This window comes from Oryctolagus cuniculus, chromosome 8 (assembly GCF_964237555.1).
Source record: "Oryctolagus cuniculus chromosome 8, mOryCun1.1, whole genome shotgun sequence".
NCBI classification, from domain to species: domain Eukaryota; kingdom Metazoa; phylum Chordata; class Mammalia; order Lagomorpha; family Leporidae; genus Oryctolagus; species Oryctolagus cuniculus.
In genome coordinates, this window is record NC_091439.1 from 108,129,832 (window position 1) to 108,156,185 (window position 26,354).

General features: G+C 46.0%; 1 protein-coding gene across 1 annotated transcript in view; it reads left to right on the top strand.

The window, feature by feature from the left end:
- PPAT (phosphoribosyl pyrophosphate amidotransferase) overlaps positions 1-23,331 on the top strand; it is a 59,715-nt gene extending 36,384 nt beyond the window's left edge. The window contains exons 2-11 of the mRNA XM_002717162.5: positions 4,915-4,981; positions 6,217-6,423; positions 10,335-10,447; positions 10,551-10,696; positions 11,012-11,084; positions 11,916-12,067; positions 13,011-13,138; positions 14,855-15,076; positions 18,442-18,562; positions 20,711-23,331. Coding sequence (XP_002717208.1) covers positions 4,915-4,981; positions 6,217-6,423; positions 10,335-10,447; positions 10,551-10,696; positions 11,012-11,084; positions 11,916-12,067; positions 13,011-13,138; positions 14,855-15,076; positions 18,442-18,562; positions 20,711-20,904 — 1,423 coding nt within the window. The 3' untranslated portion in view covers positions 20,905-23,331. The remainder of the gene's footprint in view (positions 1-4,914; positions 4,982-6,216; positions 6,424-10,334; positions 10,448-10,550; positions 10,697-11,011; positions 11,085-11,915; positions 12,068-13,010; positions 13,139-14,854; positions 15,077-18,441; positions 18,563-20,710) is intronic.
- Positions 23,332-26,354: the final 3,023 nt, after the last annotated feature.

Sequence of the window (26,354 nt, forward strand, 5' to 3'; positions counted from 1 at the left end):
CTCAGGTACAAGTAAGTCAGAGCTTCCTCAACACCTTGAGCACTGTTGAGTGCTGTGTAGATTTTACCATTAGGTAAGAAAAACAATATCATGTCCAGTTAGTTTCTCCCTTTTGAAACAGGGACCCTCTATAGAGTGAGTTCTAGTAGTCTTTTATGATAGTTACTGTTACATAACTGTGCATTAGAACCCTTACTTCATAACCTCTCAGCTTTATCCACTTTGTTTAAGGTTGACACCGGTGATTCCATCTTGATTTTTATTCCCTCCTCGTGATCGAGATCTTTTTCTGAGCACACGGCTGATCACTCATCTTGTAACTAGGTTCCGTTTGTCCCTCATGGCCAGCCTGGATTTGACCTGGTTGTTGATCCAGTCCCGTGTGGGAGAGAGGTATTTTAATGACCAGGAGTCTGTCAGAACCCGTTCAGCCACATTTGAGCAACAGAGGTTTTGGAAGGAACTGTTAGCCTAAGGACCACTTTGGAAGGAAGGGTCCTTGGGCTGACTTTACCTGGAGTCGGTTGTTAAACTTAGCTGGATCTGTTCATCATCCCGAAGTATCAAGTCAGCATTACCTTACTGGGACTTGTACTTCTGGAGAATTCTGACAGGCAATAAGCACAAAGCTCAAAAAGGGGAAAAAAAAATAAAAACAACTACAAGGACATCAAAGTGAAAGGCTGGTATGTGTTATTTTATTTTTTTAAAGATTTATTTTATTTATTTGAAAGAGTTACAGAGAGACGTAGAGCCAGAGAGAGAGAGAGAGAGGTCTTCCATCCACTGGTTCACTCCCCAAATGACCTCAATGGCCAGAGCTGAGCTGATCCAAAGATAGGAGCCAGGAGCTTCTTCTGGGTTCCCCACATGGGTGCAGGGGCTCAAGGAGTTGGGCCTTCTTCAGCTGCTTTCCTAGGCCATAACAGAGAGCTGGATCGTAAGTGAAACAGCCGGGACTCAAACCGGCGCCCATATGGGATGCTGGCACTGCAGGCGGTGGCTTTTACCCACTACACCAGAGTGCCGGCCCTGGCAGGTATATTTTAGTTTGTTGACTGACAGTTTGCCTTAAGTACAGTAACAAAAGTTGCTTTGCTATATAATAATCTTGGATTTAGGAAACTCTCAAAGTGATGCCAATCCAAGGCAGACTTTTATAACTATGATGCCTGACCTCGAATTTTCTGGGCCTACTAAGAAATAACCTGCTCCATTTACTTGCTGCAAGGTCGGGAACCCTTGAAGCCAGGCATTCTGTGCATAATTTTAGATGTACCAGTGTTTCCAACTATATCCTGTTATGAGAACAGAATCCTCTGAACTCGTGCAATCGCATTGCCATGGGAAACCAAAAATCCTCATAAAAGTGTTTGAATTTTAGAGGAACTTAGTAGGGTGGAAAAGGTAAACACTTCCATCTCTGTTTACAGAACTATACCAAAGCACAGTATGCCATAGAAATCACAGGGAATAGGTTTCCTGAACCTAAAAGATGAAACATTCAAATAGAGAGCCAACAATATTTTAAATAAAAGACAGAGAAATGCACAGATTGCATTAATTCATTCTCATGTCAGGAATTCTTGTTTGATCTCCATCAGCAGTTTCATGGATCTTGTAGTTCCTCCCCCACTTCCAAGACTTCTAGAACTTCTTATCACTGATCTTAAAGCAGTCAGAAACCTGTTATTAAAGAACATTTGGGCCGGTGCCGTGGCTCACTAGGCTAATCCTCCGCCTGCAGCACCGGCACACCGGGTTTTAGTCCTGGTTGGGATGCCGGATTCTGTCCTGGTTGCTCCTCTTCCAGTCCAGCTCTCTGCTGTGGCCTAGGAGTGCATTGGAGGATGGCCCAGGTCCTTGGGCCCTGCACCCCATGGGAGACCAGGAGGAAGCACTTGGCTCCTGGCTTCTGATCAACGCAGCACCGGCCATAGCGGCCACTTGAGGGGTGAACCAACGGAAGGAAGACCTTTGTCTCTGTCTCTGTCTCTCTCACTGTCTAACTGCCTGTCAAAAAAAAAAAGTTAGTGTTCCTCATAATAGAATTTCAAATGTTCGTACAGTCAGAACCGTGGATGGCAAAAGACTTAACAATAGTCGTGGTTAAAATGATAAAACTAAGCAACTCACAAACAGAGCCAGTTATTACGTCCATTGCATGTCGTGTTTTAGAAAGCATCTCAGGAGTTTTACAAAACAACTCTCCTTGGCCCCTGGGCCTGTAATGGGAAGGGCAGAGTATGCGACCCTCATGTCTGCTTAGAACTCCACCTACTGTACCCAAGTTGACCCAAAGCCCAGCCATGGAGACGGAAAATACGGGCGCCAGCAGCCCCTGGGCTGGATAACAATCTTCACTGTTCTAAGACTCAACTTTCCCAAGCAGACAAAACTTAACAGAGAACAGCAGAGAATACCAGAGATTTCCTTAAAGATTGGAATAGAGAGATAGAGCTGGCCAGAACTCCTGTTCTGGAAGTTCACGTTGGGGCTACACACCTCTTTTGTAGAGTCTGGGGATTAAATGACCTTGATTAAAGTGATTGTCCCATTATCTATTTATTTATTTATTTATTTTTTGACAGGCAGAGTGGACAGTGAGAGAGAGAGACAGAAAGGTCTTCCTTTACCTTTGGTTCACCCTGCAATGGCCGCCGCGGCCAGCGCACAGCGCTGATCCAAAGCCAGGAGCCAGATGCTTCCTCCTGGTCTCCCATGCGGGTGCAGGGCCCAAGCACTTGGGCCATCCTCCACTGCACTCCCTGGCCACAGCAGAGAGCTGGACTGGAAGAGGGGCAACCGGGACAGAATCCATTGCCCCAACCGGGACTGGAACCCAGTGTGCCGGCACCGCAGGCAGAGGATTAGCCTAGTGAGCCGTGGCACCAGCCTGATTGTCCCATTATTAAGGTGATTGGGATGGCCAGACAGCCCAACCACACAGCCCAACTAGGCGGCAACCAGGGTGAACCCTCTTGGAGGCGTCCCGTTAGGAGGGAGACATTCAATTTAAATGGGAGCCCACCTCATGGAGGCATTGTGCCCACTGTAGGGTACCTTTGGTGCTTCTCTGGCTAAGAGGAAGGCCCAACACTTCCCCTTTAAGAGGGAAGGTCTCTGATGCTGGGTGGCCAACCCATGTTCAGGAGAGGGACAGTAAAGAGTTGTACTCATCCTTGAATGTCAAGTCTTTCAGTCCAGGATGTTTCTAAACAGGGTGGTCAGCAAAATGTAGGGAGACCAGTAGGCTTTTAACCTTTGTGGAGGACAAAGGGAGCCTGCTAGGGTAAATGGAGGGGTCCTTGCCCCTGAGGGCATCAGGTACTGAACATCCATGAGCAGACACCTTCCAGTTCCTCCAGTGAGTCACCCTGGCCAGGAGTCATCAGTTGTCTTCTCAGAGGCAAGCCGTTCTCTGAGGACTTGAGAGAGAACACAGAGAAATGGGGTCCTCACCTCTGCAGGCAGTGGAGGCTAAGTACCTAAGAGTGGCAGCCTTCCAGTTCTGCCAGTCATCCTGGCCAGGAAGCATCAGTTGTCCCTGCCCAGGCAAGCCATCCTCCGAGGACCAGAGACAGAGAAGGGGGCTGAGAGCGCCCTGGGCTGATGGTGTACAGGGGATTGCCCCGAGGAGCTGCACTGCCAGGGAGCAGAGTTATTTTTGGTGCAAAATGATTTTGAAATCCATGCAGTTTTTTTCGTAGCATGCCTTTTCTATTAGCTCTTTGAATACCTCTTCTTTATCTATGCATTCATCCTGTTGGAGTCTTAAGTAGAGATGTTAAAACAAAAAAGTCAGATACCAAAAGGTCTCTGAACAAACCTACGTGGTTTTACTGAGCTGCTACATGTGCTGGCCGAGTAGAGGAGTGGTTCTGTGAGATTCCCTCAGCCCCAGTAGCGTGGCACATAGCATTTGGGAAAATGTCCACTGACTAAAAAGTCAGGGTTGCTTTTTAATTTGTTTCTTTGGGAGGCAGGGAGACAAAACAGAGCTCCCCTCTACTGGTTCTCTCCCCAAATGCCTGCAACAGCTGGTGCTGGGCCAGGCCCAGGTGGAATCAGAAGTGGAGACAAGACTTGAGCCCAGCACTCCAATGGGTGGTGCAAACATCTGAGCTGTTGTCTTACCCATTAAGCCAAACAAGGGCCTCATAAATGCCAGAGTGTTTTATAATTTGGAGAGAAGAAAACAGATCACAACTTTGAACCTACGTTGCCTGTAGATAAAGGAGCGGGACAACACAAGTGGGCATAGTCCTGGTTAGGAAGGTGGTCCATAAGGAGACGGGTTACTGCATGTGGACGGTTTGTATGCAGAGGGCCAAGTCACCATAATGACTTTCAACATATGGGAAGGGAGTGTGGAGCAGTCTCTTTTAGTCTTGTCTTTGCTGGTTTAGCCCAAAGCTGTCAGTTTGATGTAAACTCCTCATATCTTCCTTCCTGCCTTCCTCCAGTCTGTAATGTAGTGTAGGACATTGTGGAATTCTTCTCTTATCAAGGACCTTGCGCTGTAGAAGCAGCACAAACTCTGGAGTTCAGTTGTTCTGATCCTGGCTTTCCTCTTTGCTCTCTGCGTGACATTGGGCAGCTTCCTTCCCACTCCATCAGGGTGCTGTGTGTAAAATGGGAATGGTAATCACAGTACCTATTTCATAGGACTGTTGTGAAAGCCAGATGAGGTCATTCATGTCAAATGTTTAGGACAGTAGCTGGGTACTAGGTAGAGCTGGATGCAGTACGGTCCTGTAACAACACTGGCTGCTCTTGCTAGTCCTCTAGTATCAGTGTAGGCGGTGCTGGTGTGGTGGCTTCCACTGTGTCCCTGGGTGCTTACTGACAAAGCTCTTCAAGGAGCTTATCCGTTGGACAGATGTAACAGCCGATGCCTTTTTGTGTTTCCAGGGGTCAGGAGAGTGCTGGCATTGTGACCAGTGACGGCAGTTCAGTGCCAACGTTCAAAACACACAAGGTAAAGTTGGATATTAAAGACTGTTGATGATAAAAAGATAACCTGATCACTGATATATGGGGGAGGTGGGATCAGAATAAATAATTTCAGTTAGATGTAGTGCCCTTTGGATCATCCTAACTTTTGTTAAATCTGGATGTATTTCTTCCCTAGTGGTAGATTGCTGCTCCACCTGCTCACTCAAACAGGAGGGCATTCATTTAGTCTTTAAGATGCCTTGATTTTTTAAATTTTAGTTTATATTTGACAAATTTTATTGCTTAGTACATCTGTTCTTAAATGCTGACTTAAAAAAGAGTTATTTGTGGGGCCGGCACTGTGGCACAGCTGGTTAACGCCCTGGCCTAAAGCACTGGCATCCCATATGGGCGCTGGTTCAAGACCTGGCTGTTCCACCTCTGATCCAGCTCTCTGCTGTGGCCTGGGAAAGCAGTAGAGGATGGCCTGGGAAAGCAGTAGAGGATGGCCCAAGTACTTGGGCCCATGTACCTGTGTGGGAGACTGAGAAGTTCCTGGCTCCTGACTTTGGATCGGCGCAGCTCTGGCCGTTGTGGCCAGGTGTGGAGTAAACCAGTGGATGGAAGACTTCTCTCTCTCTCTCTCTCTCTGCCTCTCCTCTCTGTGTAACTCTGACTTTCAAATAGATAAATAAATCTTAAAAAAAAAAAAAAAAAGGGTTATTCGTTTGAAAGGCAGTTACAGTAAGAGAGAGAGAGAGAACGCTTCCATCCAAGGTTTACTCCCCAAATACCCTCAACGAATGGGACAGGGCCAAACTGTAGCCAGGAGGCAAGAACTCCATCTGAGTCTCCTGCATGGGTAGCAGGGGCCCAAGCACTTGGGCCAGCTTCGGCTACTTCCCAGGTGCATTAGCACAGAGCAGGATTAGAAGTGGAGCAGCCAGGACCAAAACCAGTGTTCTGATATGGAATGCCAGCGGGTCAGCTGGTTTAACCTGCCGTACCACAATGCTGGCCCCGTTCTTAAATGTTTTAATGGAAAGTATCCCATAAAATAGAAGTAGTTCAACATTGTGAATGTACTAAATGCCACTAAATCGTTCACTTTTTTACAATTAGGATAATCTTTTTTTTCTTCTTAAGGTGAGGATTCTGAAGTGCAGACGTTAGCTAAACTGCATTGTCTAGTTTGGATGGCGTGAACAGAGAGGGTTTTATTATTCCCTAGCATTACCAGTCCCTGTTTTTTTCTAAAATGCACTTTTACTTTGCAAGGGAATGGGTCTTGTAAATCATGTCTTCACTGAAGACAATTTGAAGAAATTATATGTTTCAAATCTTGGAATCGGGCACACGAGGTACGCCACTACAGGAAACTCTGAATTGGAAAATTGTCAGCCCTTTGTTGTTGAAACGCTTCATGGGAAAATAGCTGTGGCACATAATGGTGAATTGGTAAATGCTGCTCGGTTAAGGAAAAAGGTAAGTTGAGGTTTTATTTTTCTTGCTCTTTTCTTGATTGGGGTTAATGAAAACATGATGAGGCTCTTGCTACAAGGCATTGTCTGATGTTTAATAAGCACCTGCTACCCCAACTGCAATGCACAGTTGCATGAGAATCACGCAATTCTTCCAGATTATAGCGTATCTGCATTCTAATATGCTCCCAAGATGCTTTACAGAAGAGATTTAAATAAGTTGATTTATGGTTGCTTCTAGATGCTCAGAGAAGTTAGAGTTTGTGAATTCTTGCTATCCTTTTTAGTTGTCCAAAGCTTGTATGAAACTGGAAAAACCAAATGGTTATTCCTAATCTCACACTCAGCACAGAACTCTCCTTTGATCAAATGTGAGGATTTCTCACACCAAACAATTTTTACAGAGGACATCAACTGAGTATCCTATAATTCACTTAAATTTGGATTCTGCATTAGTTAGAATCAGATCCCATAGGTTAAGTATCAGTCCCAAAGGGCGGATGTTTGGCACTTTAAGACACTCATATCCCATATTAGAGCGCTTTGGTTCAAATCCTGGCTCCACTCCTGATTCTAGCCTCTTGCCAGTGCACAGCCTGGAAGCAGTAGGTCATGATTCAAGTGGTTGAATCCCTGCCACCCATGAGGTTGAGTTTGGGCTTCGGCCTGGTCCAGTTTGGGCCACTGCAGTCTATTGGGAAGTGGATGAGCAGATGGGAGATCTCTATCTGTGTATCTCTGCCTCAAAAAATAAAGAAGCAAAAATTTGAATCAAGGGATGGGCATTTAGCGTAGGGTTAAGATACCCGCATCAGAACACTTAGGTTTGATCCCTTGACTCCAACTTACTGCTGATGTAGACACTGGGAAACAGCAGTGATGGCTCAAGTAACTGGGTTCCTGCCTTCTAGGTGGGGGACCTGGAGTGAGTTCCCAGCTCTGGCCATCGTGGGCATTTAGGGGTTGACTAGCAAATTGGAGCTTGCTTGCTCGCTCTTTCTGTCTGCCTCTCAAATTACATTTTTTCCCCTAAGTGTCAGTCTAAGAAGACTGTCCCATACTAAAGATAACACTTGCAGGTCCAGGCCTCCCGTACTTCTGATCCTTATAAATTGGGAGTTCTGTGACCTCCTCCTTGGTTGCAGTTATTTGCTAAAGCAGCCTATGGAACTCAGGAACGTGCTGTACTTAGGGTTCCATTTTAGTATAAAGGGTATTATTAACAAAGAATGTCGAAGACTGGTCAGATGACAAGGTGGACAGGGACGGTATGTGGAAGGGGCATCATCTTCCAGGCCCTGCCAATTGTTCAACCACCCAGAAGTTCCTCAAACCCTGTCCTTTTAGGTTTCTAGGCACGATTGATTAACTACTCATGGTCCATTGGTGATTGGCTCACACTTGAGCCCCTCTGCTCTCCTTGGCTATGGGCGTGAGGCTGAAAGTTCCAACCTTCTAATTGTTGGTTGGTTCCTGGCAGCCGGGCTTCTATCCTGAGGCTGTTCAGGAACCCCTAGACAGTGTTTTCAGTAACACCAAATGACAGTTACTTTGGCCATTCCAAGGATTTTGGGAGCTGTGTACCAGGAAAGACCAGGGCCAAAACCCCCACAGTATGTTTCTTAGATTTCACAGTTTCACAGCAGCATAAGAAACTGCAGCATAAACTTGAAACATAAGAAGAAGAGGGAGTATAAACTTCAGGTGACAAATATGAGAAAAAATAAATTGGAAACAATCCCAGGAAACTAAAGCAATCTGTGAGCAGGGGCAAAGAGCAGTTACGTATACTGTACTCTTTGATGCCACGTTGTTGAAGCTTTCTGTGTTGATGGTGTCAGGTTTGTGCCTTTGCCTTCATCCGTCATTTCATATTCCTGTTTGCTTAACACTGTACGGTTTCTTCATATTATCAGTAATTTCTTTCTTATCCATGTCATTAATGGACACCAAATGCCAAGTGTCTTTAGTCCCTCTCACTTTGATTTGATAGCTTCAGAACTAGGTGGTATTAGTAATAGGGTGGTTGTACTCGCGTACTATTATCCTTTCAGCCTTCCAGAGCTGGCCATTGAACATACAATGGACAGTTACCAAAGCTGTGTGATGATGATAGAGCCGGGCTTCTGAAACTCTCATTGTCTGTTTTCAGTTCTAGCTTTGAACATTTCTCAGAGCTTCATCTTCCAGCTCTGGCATTAATAAGGGTGATAATACATAGAGCATTTTCTGTCCAGAAATGAAAGATGTATAGCTCATGTTGCAAATTCAAACAATCATGAAACTGTAAGTGTCTAATAAAAACTACTCAAGAATTTGCCACTTAGAAATAAGCATTAAGAGTTCAGTTCCAAGTGACATCCAACTCACTGTTTGAGACATAATCGCTTCCCCAGATGCTGGACTTGGCCCTTAGCATTGATCTGCCCCCTGATCTGCCCTGGGGAGTTTGTCCCAGTGCAGTCTGTGGATGTCCACAGTGCTGCCCTCGCCTCCGTCAGCCTTGCTCAGAGCTTCATACTCATCCCAGTGCACCCGGGCAGTATTTATTTACGTCTTCCACATTCAGTTGTTCAGTGCAGTAGATTCCTTGTCTCTGTCAGTGATGGTGAGGACAGGAACACAACAGCACTACCGCCAGCAAACCGGCCATGGGAGTCATTACAGAAGCGTGCTGTCTGTATAGGAACGTGCCCAGCATGTCGGGAGTGTTGAGGGTAGCAGTTAGAACCACGATCCCCACATTTCATCTTCATCCCCTCAGCCCCGCCCACTGTGGGCTAACTGGCTTTCAGTTTTCTTTCTTTCTTTCTTTCTTTCTTTCTTTCTTTCTTTCTTTCTTTCTTTCTTTCTTTCTTTCTTTCTTTCTTCCTTCCTTCCTTCCTTCCTTCCTTCCTTCCTTCCTTCCTTCCTTCCTTCCTTCCTTCCTTCTTTTTCTTTTTCTTTTTCTTTTTCTTTTTCTTTTTCTTTTTCTTTTTCTTTTTCTTTTTCTTTTTCTTTTTCTTTTTCTTTTTTTGTTTATTTGACAGAGTGACAGAGATCTTTCATCTGCTGGTTCACTCTCCAAGTGGCTGCAACAGCTGGGACTAGGCCAGGCCAAAGCCAGCACCTGGAGCTCCATCTGAGTGGCAGGGGCCCGAGCACTTAGGCCATCTTCCGTTGTTTTTTGGGTTTTTTAGAATTTATTTTGTTTAAGAATACAACTTCATGCATTTAATATATACAGATTTGGGAACGTGATGCTTCTTCCCCCCACCTCCCTCCCACCCATCCTCCTGCCCTTCTTCCTCCTCCCTCTTCTCTTCCCATTATTATTTTTATAGAGATCAATTTTCGATTAAGTTTTGCCATCTCGCATTGTTTCCCACGTGCATTAGCAGGATGTTGGATGGGAAGTGGAACAACCACCCATATGGGCTCCTGGTGCTGGCATCACAGGTGCTGGCTTACCCTCCTGTGCCGAACGCCAGCCCTAAACTTCAGTCCTCAAAAGCTTTTCTGTGTATTCCTGAAAGCCTTTTGTCTTTTTAGAATTTTCATTTCCTGAAGAGGTAGAGAGACAGAACAGGAGAGCTCCCACCCACTGGTTTGCTCCCCAAATGCCCACAACAACAGGGACTGGGCCAGGCCAGAGTTGGGAGCTGGGAACTCATGACAGACTTCCCCACAAGGGTGGCAGGAGACCTCTTAAGCCCCTGCTGCTGCCTCCCAGGGCTCAAGGGTTCATTTTCTCTGCTCCGAACCTTCAGAGGCCTCCTGTTCACTCCAGCAATGGGCTTCCATTTAAAACATGCCCCGTTTATTAGTGGGATGCAGGATTTTACTGAGCCTCCTCAGACCACCTGATTTCTTTCTGTTATGGCAAGGGGTGGGGGCGAGCCTCCCCCTAATGACTGAACTGTTCTTTCTGGATAGCTTCTGCGCCATGGCATTGGCCTGTCAACAAGTTCTGACAGTGAGATGATCACCCAGTTACTGGCATATACGCCTCCCCTGGAACAAGACGACACCCCAGACTGGGTAGCCAGGTAATACTAAAACTGGGCTGAACTTGGAGCCCCAGTAATAAGAGCTTTGCCTCGCACGTGTTTGCAACTGCAGTTCCACGGTCCATTATGTCGTTAATTCCAGGATTAAAAACTTGATGAAGGAAGCACCCACGGCATACTCGCTGCTTATCATGCACAGAGATGTGATTTATGCTGTGCGAGACCCTTACGGAAATCGTCCTCTGTGCATCGGCCGCCTTATTCCAGTTTCTGATATTAATGATAAAGGTAATGAACCTCATGGTGCTGCTCAGGGTGTTTAGTGGCTAGTCCTGTTGTTTTTCTTGTTGGAATGATCTGTTCATGTCCTTTGCCCAGTTTTTTTTTTTCCTTTTTGACTTAGCTATTTTACTGAAACCGTGAAATCATAATACTAGAAGATCATCTTTGGCGCAAGTCAAAAGAGGATCCATGTGCTATTAATGTCATAGAAATGGCTCTTCTATGAGCTTTGTATGCTCCTGATGTTTAACAATTTTCAAAATAGCGTCTGTTTTAATTCCTTGAGTTCATTAGCTGAATTGATTATCTTGTGATTTACAGAGAAAAAAACCTCAGAAACAGAAGGATGGGTAGTGTCTTCAGAATCTTGTAGCTTTTTATCGATCGGTGCAAGGTAAGTTGTTCTTCCGTCAGCATATTGTCTTTTTCCACACTGATGAGCAGTCTTTCTTTGGACATTTACATGACAATTTTCTTTCTGATGTCTGCAAGAGAACATATGGCATTTTCTCATGTACATTGTGCTCAGCAGTTACACTGATGTTATTAATGTATTATTTTGGATGTATTTAATAGGCTGAGAGACAGAGATAGAACAAGCTCCTATCCACTGTTTGACTCCAAATGCCCACAACAACTCCTGACTGGGGCTCAAGCTGGGGGAAGTGAATTCATTCCAAGTCTCCCACATGAGTGGCGATGATGCAATTAGACCTCTGCCTCCAGGGTCTCTGCATTGGCAGGAAACTGTGCTGAGGAGCCAGAGATGGGTATTGAACTGGAGACCTCCAGTATGAGACACAGCATCTTAACTGACTTCTTGATGAACCATTAGGCTAAATGCCTGCCCTCATCGACTTAAATATTTCAGAAACTGGCATGTTAATTTCAAAATATGTGATTATTTTAGAAAGGAAGAGCTTCCTTAATAAGCAGTAGTCACAATAGAAAAATAAATTTTGATTAAAAATGTTCTCTTTTCCCTTTATCCTTTCAAAAATCAGTGAAAGTTAGGGCTCCTATTTTTTAAAATTTGAAATTAGACCTTAGGGATAAAAGAGAGTTCTATAGAAATTATTCCTGGAGGCATATTACTTTTTTATAAAAAGCCATTTCTAGGCTTTCCATTGAATGGATCTGTTTTTGCTCTGTGAGGGAGAAGACTGCTTTATAACTGATGTTATCATCAACCTTAAAGACTGCTCATCAAACATTGTTTCCCAAGGTACTACCGTGAAGTCTTGCCTGGAGAAATTGTGGAAATATCCAGACATAACATTCGAACTCTTGACATTATACCAAGATCTGAAGGAAACCCAGTGGCTTTTTGTATCTTTGAATATGTGTATTTTGCAAGACCAGATAGTATGTTTGAAAGTAAGTAAATCTCTTTTCTTTGAATCTTTTAACTTTTGGAGTTTTTCTTTTGGGTGTAAGGATTATGATTTTCAGATTTATATTAAAGTCAAATTTGTTTTTAAAGATTTATTTATTTGAAAGGCAGAACCAGGGAGAGAGGGGAAGAGACAGAGAGAGAGAGAGCGAGCGAGCGAGCGAGCACATTTCCATCTGCTGATTGACCACAAAATTGTCTGCAACGATTGTGGCTGGGCCAGGCCAAAGCCAGAAGCCTCGAACTCCATCTGAGTTTCCCACGTGGAGGCCTGTGGCGGAGGAGCGGCACACCGCCAGCCGGCTCTCTCAGGGGTTGCTCAGATATTCCTCAGATGTTTTCCCGGTGCATGTTGTCTCTCCTCCTTTATAGTCCTCTTCCACCAATCCCAACTCTGCTACCCACACACTGAGCACGCTGCTCTCCTCCAGTCAGGAACAGGATCAGCTCCTGCAGCTTATCAGTCAGATTGGTGAGGCAGCTGTGTAGAAGTTGTTTGCTGTCTCTCAGCGCCATATTGTGGGAGAGCAGATGCACAGAATCAGTCCTAGCAGTTCCAGTAATTTAGTCTAGTCTCGGTTGCTCCCCACAGAGGCCCAAGTACTTGTATCATCTTCCACTACTCCCCCAGGCACATTTGCAGGGAGCTGGACTGGAAGTAGAGCGGCTGGGACTCAAACCAGCAACACCCCGACATTGTAGGAAACAGCTTAGCCTGCTGCACCACAGTGTCATCCCCTTAAGATCAGATTTTTAAGAAACTACATAATTGAAACGCCCAGTTTGTGTGTTTCCACTCTGGTGTGTTTTGTCTGTATTGCTTTCCTTTTCATACTCAGTCTCTGGAGTTCTAGTACTAGCTTTTTAAAATGGCAACGTTGTATTGTGCTAACCCAAAATAACCTGTTTCTTTCCCAAACATCCCAGACCAGATGGTCTATACAGTCCGGTACCGTTGCGGTCAGCAGCTGGCAACCGAAGCCCCCGTGGATGCAGATCTGGTCAGCACTGTCCCAGAGTCGGCAACGCCCGCTGCCCTCGGTTACGCAGCTAAGGTGTGTGCTCCTGGTCCTCGTGCAGTGCCTTGCTTCCCTGGCAGCGAGAGAGAGATCCTGGCACCTTGAGGGAGGAGCTCATCAATGACTGCTGATTCCTTTACAAGAATTTTTTATTTTCCAGCCTTTTCATCCAACAGCACTGTTCCAGTGAAGTTTACCAAAAGGGTTTAACCAAAGACTGGGAAATTTGACCTCTCCCCCTTTAAAAAAAAAAAAAAAAAAAAAAAAGAGCATCTATTTCTAATTATCTGTAGAATTTAGTGGTAATACAGGTTGAGCATCTCTGTTCCAAAAGTCCAACATGGTCCATTATCCAAAACTTCTTTTGCACTGATATGATGCTACAAGTGGAAAATTACCCCCATGACCTCATGTTACAGGTCTCATTCAAAGCACAGGTACACTAAAAATATTGTATAAGATTATCATCAGGCCATGTGCATAAGAGGAATTATGGTTCTGTTCCTGTACTTGTAGTTGCACATGCTTAAATGTGCAAATGTTCCAAATGTGAAATGCAGAGCATTTCTGTTACCAAGCGTTTCAGATAAGGGATATTCAGTGTATACTTGCGTATTACAATGTGCTGTTGAGGAACCCTCACAAGCTGCCAGTTTATCTGCTCCCTACTGAGTATGGGTAATGATAAAGGTAATGATGTTCTTTTGTTTAATGTTCTTAGTGCATGTTTATTTTCATTTTTCTTAATCAGGTAGATTCTATAATGTTGTAGTCCTGGGGTGGGTATAATACCCACTGCTCACTCTGAACACCTTGATCTCTTCTGAGCACAGGGCTCACAGAGACAGACCTATCACTCGGCCTCACCTCTTTTTTTTTTTTTTGGTTGTTGTTGTTTCCATTTATTTGAGAAGTACAGAAAGCTCCCATCCTCTGGTTTGCTCCCCAAATGCCTAACATGGCTGAGGTCGTGGTTCTGGAAGTGGGGGAAGTGGGGAACAAGGCCAGTGAAGCTGGAGCCTGGAACTTAACCCTGTCTCCTGTGTTGGTGTCGGGAACCCAGCTTCCCGAGCCGTCATCGCTGCCTCCCGGGGCTGCATTAGCAAAAAGCTGGAGTCAGGAACCATGCTGGGAGCTGCAACCCAGGCACTCAGGTGTGGCACGTGGTGCCCTTCCTACCTGCTCAGCCAGTGCCTAGCCCAAGCCCCAACCATCAAGTTTCCACACCACCTCAACACTGCCACACCGAGGACCAAGCCCGACACAGGAGCCCTTAGGGCACAAACCACATCCAAACCATGGCAGGTGGTGCAGTGCATCAGCTCTGAAAGAGACAACATGCTGACATTTTAGGGAAAGCCGCCTTGAGAAATGGCTGAATCCTCTTCTGAGCCTACAGGTTTTAATTTCTTCTATAATTTCTAAATATGTGAATTTTTCTGATAGTAATTCATTACTTGTCTTGTCTTCGGCTACTTAGGGTTCCCTTCCAAGACAGAGGAATAACACTGTACAAGAGAGCAGCGTTAACAATTACAGCAAACTCTAGCAGAATGAATTGGCTTTCCCACCAAGTGTATTACTGTCAGTGGGTTCCTCCACCCATTTTAGTCCTGAAGCACAGTTGTAATCCGATGATGAAAAGTCCCGAGTTACAGCCGCGTTTTGAAGTGTCACGCGCGTATTGTAGCGGCAGCACGGTCTGGAGAAGCCGTGTGCTGCTCTCACCGTCCCTTTGTCTCCTCTCTTCAGTGCGGACTGCCCTACGTGGAGGTGCTGTGTAAAAACCGGTACGTGGGAAGAACCTTCATTCAACCAAACATGAGGTTAAGACAGCTGGGCGTGGCCAAAAAATTCGGAGTACTGTCGGATAACTTTAAAGGCAAAAGAATTGTTCTTGTAGATGATTCAATTGTGAGAGGCAACACTATCTCACCCATCATCAAATTGCTCAAAGAATCTGGCGCAAAAGAGGTGAGTCATTAAAATTTACCCAAAAGCACTGGCAGATAACAAATAATACTGGCATAAAGATGGCAATTCAGTATAATGAAACAAAATGAATAGTTCAATATAATGAATTTAAATTATTTTTCTATCAGGTTATTTTAGTGATAGATATGTAGCAACTTGGAGAACTTATAGTAGTAATTAATACTCACTCTTACACTAGATGTAATCCGTAGTGGATTAAAAAGCTCACTATAAAAGCCTAAATTTTCACAAAGTTAACTAAAAGACCAACAACAAAAAAACAGAATGTTTTTAAATCTGTAGGGTTTTGATTACTTTTACTATTTGAAGACATAAAACCAATCCCCAAGGTAATAAATTTGACTCACATTTTTTGTATCACTTAAATTGACAACAAACATGTATATATTCCTGGTATACCACATGGTGTTTTGATACTTGTGTTGACATACTGACATATCTAGTTTTATTGGGTCCCATTTTTTTCCACTCCACAGATACCGTATTTCTTTACACATTGAAGGTTGGCTGCAACCCCATGTGGACTAAATCTCTCAGCACCATTTTTCCAATAGCCTGTCCTCATCTCACATCCAAGAAGAGTTGCTGGTTTGCTTTTTAGAAAGGCAGAATTAACAGAGATCTTCTGTCACCTCATGCACACCCCTAAATGCCTGCATCAACTGGGGCTGGGCCAGGCTCAAGCCAGGAGCCTGGAACTCCATCCGGGTCTCCCATGTGAATGACCGGAAGCCCAGCACCGGGTCCATCATTGGCTGCCTCCTGGGTCTGTTAGCAGGAAGCTGCACTGGAAGTAAAGGTGGGACTCTGTCCCGGGCACTCTGATACAGGGTGCAGGCTCTGATAACCCCGGGCAACAGCTTAACCCACTGCACCACGACCCCTGGCCTCAAGACTTTTTCATTGTTAGTGTTTCTGTCTTGGTGGATCTGTAGTCGGTGCTATCTGATGTTACGATTAAAATTATTCTCGGGCACCATGAAGTGTGCTCTAAGATAGCAAAATTACTGCCTAACCGTTGTGTGTTCTGATCCATCCGCTGGGTCCCTCATCTCTCTCCCTGTCTTCAAGCCTCTCTGGTCCCTGAAACACAACAGTATTGAAATTAGGATGGATAGCCCTGCAGTGGTCGTTCAGTGTTCAAGAGAAAGGAAGTCATTTGCTGCTCGCTTGAAAGCATAGAAATGATGAAGCTGAGGGGGGCAGGCGTGAACGTGAGGCAGCCTTGTTGCTGCCACGGAGAAGGTTTGGTTGCTCAGAACAGAAAGATCGGACTAGCCCTCTCCTTGGACTGAAGCCGGATGCAGAGCAGGGTTCTGGCTCCTCAGCTCAGTGAAGGCTTGAGAGAGAAGGAAGCTGCAGAAGAAAAGTCCGAGGCTAAGAGGAACTGAGTTACGAGGTTTGAGGAAGGAATCCATCTCCACAAAGTACGACCCGGGGTGAAGTCGCCAGTGCTGGGGCAGCAGCTGCCGCAGGTTATGAGGGTCTAGCTGAGCCGAGCGAGGAAGGTAGCCACACTGAGCCCTGGAGCTCAGAGCAGGTGAAGCAGCCTCTCAGTGGGTGAGGACGCCATCTAGCGCTTTCACGGCTGAGGAGGAGGCGGTGCCTGGCTGCAGAGCACAGGCCGGCCCTCTTGTCGGGCTAGGACCTTAGGGTGAAAAGTCTGAAACCCTCTGCCTGTCGGTGCTGCGTTCATAGTGGAGCCGCAAAGCCTAGATGACAGCACATCTGTCTCCAACATGCTTTAATGAAAATTTAAGCCCGCTGTTGAGACCTACTGCTCAACAAAAAGATCCCTTCGGGGCCAGTGTTATGGGTTAAGCCACTGCCTGAGATGCCAGCATCCCATAGGGGTGCTGGTTCAAGTCCCGGCTACTCCACTTTCCATCCAGCTCCCTGCTAGTGTGCCTGGGAAGGCCGAGGAGGATGGTCCAAGAGCTTGGGCTCCTGCACCTACATGGGAGACCTGGAGGGAGCTCCTGGTTCCTGGCTTCGGCCTGGCCCAGCCCAGGCCACTGCAGCCTTTTGAGGGAGCAAGCTGGTAGATGGAGGAGCTCTCTCTTTCCTTCCCTCCTCCCATCTACTTTCAAATAAGTAAATCTTTTTTTAAAGAAAAAAAGGGCCAGCTCTATGAAGTAGTGAGCTAACCCTCCACCTGCAGTGCCAGCATCCCATATGGGTGCCAGTTCAAGTCCTGGCTGCTCCACTTCCAATCCAGCTCTCTGCTATGTCCTGGAAAGCAGTAGAAGATGGCTCAAGTGCTTGGGCCCTGCACCCATGTGAGAGTTTTGTACCTTGATAGATCAGTGCGATGAATATGATACAGCTGTTAAAAAACATTGTTCTGGCCGGCGCCGCGGCTCACTAGGCTAATCCTCCGCCTAGCGGCGCCGGCACACCGGGTTCTAGTCCCGGTCGGGGCGCCGGATTCTGTCCCGGTTGCCCCTCTTCCAGGCCAGCTCTCTGCTGTGGCCCGGGAGTGCAGTGGAGGATGGCCCAAGTACTTGGGTCCTGCACCGCATGGGAGACCAGGAGAAGCACCTGGCTCCTGCCATTGGATCAGCACGGCGCGCCGGCCGTGGCAGCCATTGGAGGGTGAACCAACGGCAAAAGGAAGACCTTTCTCTCTGTCTCTCTCTCTCACTGTCCACTCTGCCTGTCAAAGAAAACAAACAAACAAACAACATTGTTCTGAAGATCGTGACGTGGGAAAATCCTTCCTGGTATAAGAAAGTTTAAAAATAAAAAAATGTGGGCACTGATTATTAGGGCCAATTCAATGTGCCTGACAGAAGGCAGAAGATAATAGACTGAAATAATTCTGTTATAGTAATAAGGTATTTGTTGTAACCCACTCAATCATATTTTTTTAAATAGTAAAATAAGAATTAGGCAGAAAGCCCATTCGTTAATTATAAGAGAACATGAAAGTGGTGCCAGGAAGGATGTCATTTAGTTAAATGAGAGGCAGGGATCTACAGAAAGAAATCTGTGAATGGGCGACAGAAGACAGTGGGCAGCTCTGTAGAGAAAGCGCTTCCAGGTAGCTGACCTGCACAGTTAGTGTCCAGATGCTGTGACATCTGGAGTGGAGCTGCCCACGCAGGGTTCTGCAGTACTAGATCGATTCTCTCAGTGGTTCTGACTCAGCACCGCAATTCTGTGTTTACCACATGCTTTTTTTAGGATTCTTTTTCATCCTGTTTTTCAGTAAAACAGATTTTGTAGTTTCTTTTTTACTCAGATATTGTTGCTAAATATTCTGTGAAATAATTTTATGTTCCATTTGGTGAATGAAAGAGAATTGTGTTCTTACGATGAGTATAAAATTATTTCTTTTCTAGGTACACATTCGAGTAGCTTCACCACCAATTAGATATCCGTGCTTCATGGGAATAAACATTCCCACAAAAGAAGAGCTTATTGCCAATAAGCCAGAATTTGATAGTCTTGCAGAATATCTTGGTAGGTATTAAAATTCCTGTAAACTTTATGTATTAACAGAGAAAGTCCAAAGCTCATCAGTGCTTATACCGTTAATAAGAAATGGTGCCCAGTATCTGCTAAAAGTAGTTATTGCATATGTTAACCAAGTGCTCAGCACTAGTCAGAGCGACAGGCATGTGTAGACACCACAGAGAATGCTATGCGGGGTACTGGGCCATGCCGAGGGCAGGAAACACAAAAACAATTGTATTACAGACTCTAACAGAATAATTTGGATGTGCTCACAAATCAGAAAAGTAAAGCTTATGAAGTATCTTTCTTGTTTAAAGATTTATATGTTTATCTGAAAGAGTTAGAGAGTGATAGGGAGAGAGAGGTCTTCCATCGGCTGGTTCACTCCCCAGATGGCCACGATGGCCAGGGCTAGGCCAGGCTAAAACCAAGAACTTCATCTGGGTCTCCCATGTAGGTTCAGGGGCCCAAACACTTGGGCCATACTCTGCAGCTTTCCCAGGCCATTAGCAGTGAGCTAGATCAGAAGTGGAACAGCTGAAACTCCAGCTGGTATCCACACATGACGTTGCTTAAGCTGCTTCACCACAAGCTAGCTCTCATCTTTTTTTTTTTTTTTTCAAGATTTATTTATTTATTTATTTGAGAGGCAGAGACAGGGATAGGGTGAGATATTCCATCCATTGGTTCACTTTCCATGGTCTGGGCCAGGCTGATGTCAGGAGCCAGGAGCTTCATCTGGGTCTCCCGCATGTGTGGCAGGAGCTGGCGCACTTGGGCCAATTCCCATTGCTTTCCCAGGTGCATTAGCAAGGACTTGGATTGGAGGTGGAGCAGCTTCAACTTAAACCAATGCTTATATGGGATGCTGGCATTGCAGGCAGTGGTTTAACCTGTTGTGCCATAATACAAGCCCCAATAGGCTTAACTTTAACAATGAAGTAAGGAAACTTGGAGATTAAAATTGGATAAGACATCTTCCTTCCAAAGTCAAGAGAGTATCAATTATATTTATTTATTTTTTTAAAGATGTGTTTATTTATTTGAAATGCAGAGTTAACCCCAAGATAGAGAGAGAAGTCTTCCATCTGCTAGTTCACTCCCCCATATGACTGCAACTGCCGGAGCTGGGCCAATGTAAAGCCAGGAGCTTCCGCCAGGTCCCCCACATGGGTGTAAGGTCCCAAGGACTTGGACCATCTTCCACTGCTTTCCCAGGCCATAGCAGAGAGCTGCATCAGAAATGGAGCAGCCAGGACTTGAACCAGTGCCTATATGGGATGTCAGCACTGCAGGCAGTGGCCTTACTTGCTATGCCACAGCGCCAGCCCCTAAATTATATTTAACTGTCACCTGATGTTGGCCATTGTACTTTTGGTATGCCATGTGGTTGTGGCTGGCATCTCCTTTTGTGGTCATGCCTGTGCCTTTGGCCAAGTATTTTGAACATCACTGATGGCTATTATATTGGGAGCACTCATTTTTTGCCCCAAACTGTGCTGTATGCATTATCTTTATTACAGTACCATCACAGTAACACTGCAGCTGGGCAGTGTTTCCCCAACTCTTGAGAAAGTAGACTTAGGGAGAGTGACTTTGAGCGTAAATGTGAGCTCGATCTTCCTGACCCCTAAATCTGTTTTCTTACTTGAGAACACTATTTCTGAAGCCCTTACATCCATTCTAGACTTTTAGCATTCCCTGCTGGTTTAAATTATGTTATCTCCTAATTCCAATTCAAAATTTAAAAAATAAAGTCTCTGGAATTTACTGATTTTTAAAAATTTTTATTGACTTAATTTGGAAGAGAGAGGGAGACAAAGATCTTTCAACTTTGACTTCCTATATGCCTGCAATAGCTGGGGATGGGTTGAAGTCAGGAACTTAATCTGGGTTTCCTACGTGGGTGGCAGGGTTCCAAACACTGGAGCCACCCCCTGTGCCCACAGGGCACATTGTCAAGAAGCTGTGATGAGGCGCAGAGCTGGGACTCGGATCCAGGCACTGAACAGAGGAGCAGGCATCCCCAGGGACCTGCCCGCCTTTACCCCCCTAGTTTTCTTTTTCTTTTTTTAATTGGCTAAAACTATTCTCTATTTAACCAATTACTGCTTTTCAAGGAAGTTTCTCGATCTTCTCGTTTTCCTCCTTTAGGAGCCAACAGTGTTGTGTATCTGTCGGTAGAAGGACTGGTTTCATCTGTACGAGAGGAGATAGAATTTAAACAGCAGAAAGTGAAAAAGCACGATGTGATTCAAGAAAACGGGATTGGCCCGGAGAGCTTTGAAAAGAACGGTCACTGCACAGCCTGTCTCACTGGCAAATACCCTGTCGAACTGGAATGGTAGCTCGTCGGGCAGATGCATTGCCGCAACGGACAGCTGGTCAAGAAGTGCCAGCGGCTACACCCTTCCTATTTACCGGTACTCAGTTGGTACAATAGAAGACGCCACATGCTTGCGTACCCGTACAACTTTTGGGGTTTTTTTCTGGAAAGGTTACCAAAGTGTATAATTGAATCTTGCTAATTGCATTTCATACAGCAATGTACAGTGGTTGTTTTTGTTTTTTTTTTTGTTTTTTCTTTTGTTTTTTTGCTATAAGCAGTGGCAGGCCCTTGCAGCTGCTAAGTGGCACGTGCCAGATCCATGTTTTAAAGGGTTTGTAAGATGTTAGACTAAGACAGGAGATAGGAGGCAGATAGGACAGGTGAGTTAAATATAGCAGTTCATGCAAAGTTTGACTGTATCAGACCCCACAGGTGGCTAGCCTCCATAGTTCTGGCTATGGTTAGGAATTTGGCTTCCCTATCTAGCCTTAGACAAAACTGTATAAAGCAAAAACGAAAATCATCTTTTTGTGCCTCAGTTTCCCCACTTGTGTAGTGGGGTATTTTTATTGTTAAATAATTATTGGGACTTTGAATAAGTCCTCCTGGTGATTACAGCCAACATCACACCCCTAAATTTGTGATTTTTAACTTTTGAAAGCTAATAGTTACCAGCTCTTTTGAAACTAGTCTGCAGCTAAGGTTTCATGTGGAGGAGGGGAAATACAGTTAGGCATCTATCTTTGGGGTTGTTGTAAAAATCTGCCTATGGAAAAGATTTTCCTACATTCGACCACAAAATATGATTTGTCACACTTAGTGCCCTGATGCTATAAGCCCAGCGAATAACCCAGCACATCTGAAATGAAGACAATGTTTGGATCCCAACAAACCGTTTCTCCTTAGTTTTGCTTAACTATCATGCTCTTTGAATGAAGTACTTAATCACTCATAAGCATATATACATTTATATATATCTATATATATATACAGACGTATACACACATATGTACAATTGCAATTAATGATCAGGAAGAAATATAGTAGGGACCAACATTTTTTTAAGAATCAAGGAGACAGCTACTTTTTTGACATTTGAATGCCCATATCTAAGCATCCACTTTTTTTTTTTTTTTTTTTTTTTGACAGGCAGAGTGGACAGTGAAAGAGAGAGACAGAGAGAAAGGTCTTCCTTTGCCGTTGGTTCACCCTCCAATGGCCACCGCGGCCGGCGCACCGCGCTGATCCGATGGCAGGAGCCAGGTGCTTATCCTGGTCTCCCATGGGGTGCAGGGCCCAAGGACTTGGGCCATCCTCCACTGCACTCCCTGGCCACAGCAGAGAGCTGGCCTGGAAGAGGGGCAACCAGGACAGAATCCGGCGCCCCTACCGGGACTAGAACCCAGTGTGCCGGCGCCACAAGGCGGAGGATTAGCCTAGTGAGCCACGGCGCCAGCCTAAGCATCCGCTTACAATCACTCTTTTCTGCTTGATTAGCATCTAGAGAATTTGATTTTTTAAAATATTTTTCTTATAACATCTGAAATTTAGGTTAAGGTGACTTGCCCATCAACCCTGCTTCTGTAAGATTTTTTAAACATAAAAGTGTTTGTTTCTGTTATGTTACCACAGTGTGACGTATATAGCATTCAGATCTGCTTAGAAGTTTAATATTTATTAGTGGCTGCAGTTGTTGGTCTTCATCTGGCGTATCACCTGGTGTCCTGCAGCAGCGGCTCAGGTGCCGGCAGAGTGGCAGTGCAGAGCCCTGGGACCATGCCGGGGGTGCAGCACCGAGGCGGCGAGCCCCGGGACTCACGTGTGACCTGGCCTTCCTTACCTTTGACTTGTGAAAAACAAGACACTCAGGGAGTACTACACCCAAATCTCTGATCACCCTCATGTTCTTCGTAGTTCATTTCACTGGGATGCTTTCATAAAGGAAGATAATACTGTGACAGTTGGCTGATGCTACAGATTTCATCGTTTTTCTCCAACATGGACTTGGATTTCACAAGTTTCTGACACCTGAATTAAATTACAGGGTTTTGGTTTGTGTTCTTTTTTTTTTTTAACTGATGTAGTTTCAAATGTTGTTTAACTGCTTTAAATTTGTATGAAAATTGTAAACTGCGCAGATGAGACCTGTGTTTTCACAGGACCTATATCGTGAACTGAACTCAGCCTATGTTTTTGTGACCTCTCTGTGATGCCTTGGTCGCAAATATATGTAATAAGTGTATTTGGACACACATGTGCTTTTTGAAAAACGGTGACTTCTAGTAAGTACTTGTCGGTGAACAGCACACAGACATGTAGGCTCCACTCTTGGTGCCAGCTAGTTAGATCTTACTTCTCTGATCTTTCAACAAATAGACCATCTCTTATAAACCAGAAAAACCACTTGTTGAAAATGAGGGACAAATAAAGTTGTTAGAAAAAGCAAGGGTGGCTGTTTCGCTCGCCAATAAGATGCCCCTTGGCACGCCCACATCCCACCTCCCAGTCCCTGGGTTCAAATCCCAGCCCCGGTCCTGACTGCACCTTCCTGCAGCGCACACCCCAGGAAGCAGCAGGGCTGTAGTTAGGTCCTTGCCATCCTTAGGGGTACCTGTAGTCGCTAGCTCCTGACTTCAGCTTGATCCAGCCCTGGCTGTTGCAGGCGTTTGGGGGAGTGAGCCAGTGCGCTACAGTATGTACAGTCAACTGGATATTATAATAAAGTATGACGCTACGAAGTGACACAGAGGAAACTTCAATGCCTGTTACTCAATGGTAGAAGCCAGCCTGAATGACACTCTGCAAGAAGCAAAACTAGGGAAGCAGCATCCTGCGTCACGTGCAGGGTCTTAGTCCACCGAACGAAGATGGACCGGGTCCGAGGAAAGGGAAGCGCGCCGCTCGCCTGTTCCCCAGCCCCCCTTGATCCCAGAGACGATCCATGCCGGGACTCATTTGTTGTCGCGCAGTAAGCCCCTTTTAAAGCAAAAACCACAAAGCTATAGGGGAGGGGAAGCGAAGCCAGCCAATCGTTTTAAAGGTTACCCTGTCGTGCACTCGGTTTCCATAGGGTCTACGCACTGACGTCATCTCCTGATGCCTGTGCCCAATCAAGTTTTCTTGGAAACAACTCGGACTCCGCGCGTCTAACGTCCTCTGGGCGCCATCCTGTCCAGCGCTGCGTAGATGGCGTCCACCTCCTCGTCCTCGTAGGGCCCGCTGGAGAAGAGGCTGCCCGCATAGCCGTTGTCCTCGTCGTCGTCGGCGGCAGCCTGGTTCTTCATCTGGGCCCCAGCGGTCCTCTGGGGGGGTGCATGGCATCATCCACGGGGTCGTTGGCATCCCGGGCAGGTCCGATGTCTGGCCAGGTGGTGAAGCCGGTAGCCCCCGGCCCAGCCCCAGCACACAGCCGAGCGGGGCAGGCATGGCCGGGAACGGCTGCTGCTTCTTGTTCATGGTGGCGATGAAAAGACGGGACGCCGCAGCCCGAGACTCTGAGCCGAGCCGCCGCAGCGCCGTCCTCACGAAAGGTCACAGCCCCGCGTCACCCGCGCCCCGGAACAGAGTGCGCCATCTGCGCTATCTCATGCCCTGCACCAATCCAGCTCCCTGCTGGTAGGCCTGGGAGGCAGCAGGGGATGGCCCGGTGTTGCCGCCACCCTGTGTGAGACCCAAATGGAGTTCCTGGCTCCTGATTTGGGCCCAGCTATTGCAAGCATCTGGGGAGTGGAATCAGAGGATGGAAGATCTCTCTCGTCACTGCCTTCCAAATAGATTCTCAAATAAACCTTAAGGGGAAAAAACGGGTGAAAGAGGGAAGGATGAATGGCAGAACAAAGGGTTTCTAGGGCGGTGAAAGTGAATTGTAACAAATGGGCCTCTGGAGGTTCTGGTCCCAGCTGCTCCACTTCCACTTCTGATCCACCTCTCTGCTATGGCCTAGGAAAGCAGTGGAGGATGGCCCAAGTCCTTGGGCCCCTGCACCAGCGTGGGAGACCTGAAAGAAGCTCCTAGCTCCTGGCTCCAGCTATTGCGGTCATTTGGAGAGTGAACCAGTGGATGGAAGACCCCTCCCTCCTCTCTCTCTCTCTCTCTCTCTCTGCCTTGGCCGCTCTCTCTTTCAAATAAATTAATTTTAAAAAATAGGCCGCTCTGGTTGGGGAGACTGCGTATAAAAGAATATAAATCGTGACATGGTTGGGAAGTGTCTGTACCTTCAACTCAGTTTGCTATGAGCCTCAAACTGCTCCAAAAAATAAAGTGTATTTTAAATAATTAGTGAATGGAACCAAAGAAAAAATGCAGGGGCTGGCATTGTGGTGCAGTGGGTAAAGCTGCTGCCTGCAGTGCCAGCATCCCATACGGGCTCTGGTTCGAGTCCTGGCTGCTCCACTTCTGATCCAGCTCCCTGTTAATGGCCTGGGTGGGAGACCAGGAAGAAGCTCCTGGCTACTGGCCTTGGTCTGGCTCAGCCCTAGCCATTGCGGCCATTTGGGGAGTGGAACCACGGCTGAAGATCGATCTCTCTCTAATTGCCTTTCAAATAAATCTTAAAAAATAATCAAAATAATAGGTGCATATTCTTTGAAAGTTAGAAAACAAGGTCACCACTCTTTCCAGTTGTACTCTGTACTGCACCTGCATTTTACCCTTTTTCTGTTAATATGTTTTAGATACTTACACAGTGTTTTAGCCAATTTTAGGACATCTCTTATTTTCCTGCCTTGGAATTTGACAAAGTCTGTCTGGATGAGTAGAGGACATATTCAAACATTCCAAGCGTGATTGCCTCAAAATCCTGCCCTTATACCTTGAATTTCTAATGCTTCCTTTCTTGGTTTCCAGTATAACCCAGACAGCTCCTCTCAGGAAAACTTCCAGTCTGTTGGTAAAACAGGTCAAAGTGAACATCTAAGCCTCTTCCAAAAACAGCCTGAGACGACAAGCTGCGACATGCAGTACACACCCCTAACTTTGGGTGCAGACATTGTCTTGTGTAGTTGGGAAATTGCTGGATGGCAGGAACCAGAGTCTCTCATAGGATATACAAGAATACTGGATTCTTTGCATTTGGCAAAGTGAAAAATGTGCAGAGAGATCTAAATAGTCTTCCTCAATCCTGCAAGACCGCTTGTGTGGCTTCAGCCTCAACACACTGATAGTTGTGAAGGATGTGATGGTTGGCCGGTTCCGCGGCTCAGTGGGCTAATCCTCCGCCTGCGGCACCGGCACACCGGGTTCTAGTCCCGGTAGGGGCGCCGGATTCTGTCCCGGTTGCTCTTCTTCCAGTCCAGCTCTCTGCTGTGGCCCGGGAGTGCAGTGGAGGGTGACCCAGGTCCTTGGGCCCTGCACCCTCATGGGAGACCAGGAGGAAGCACCTGGCTCCTGGCTTCAGATCAGTACAGCACGCTGGCCGTAGCGGCCACTTGGGGGGTGAACCAACGGAAAAAGGAAGACCTTTCTCTCTGT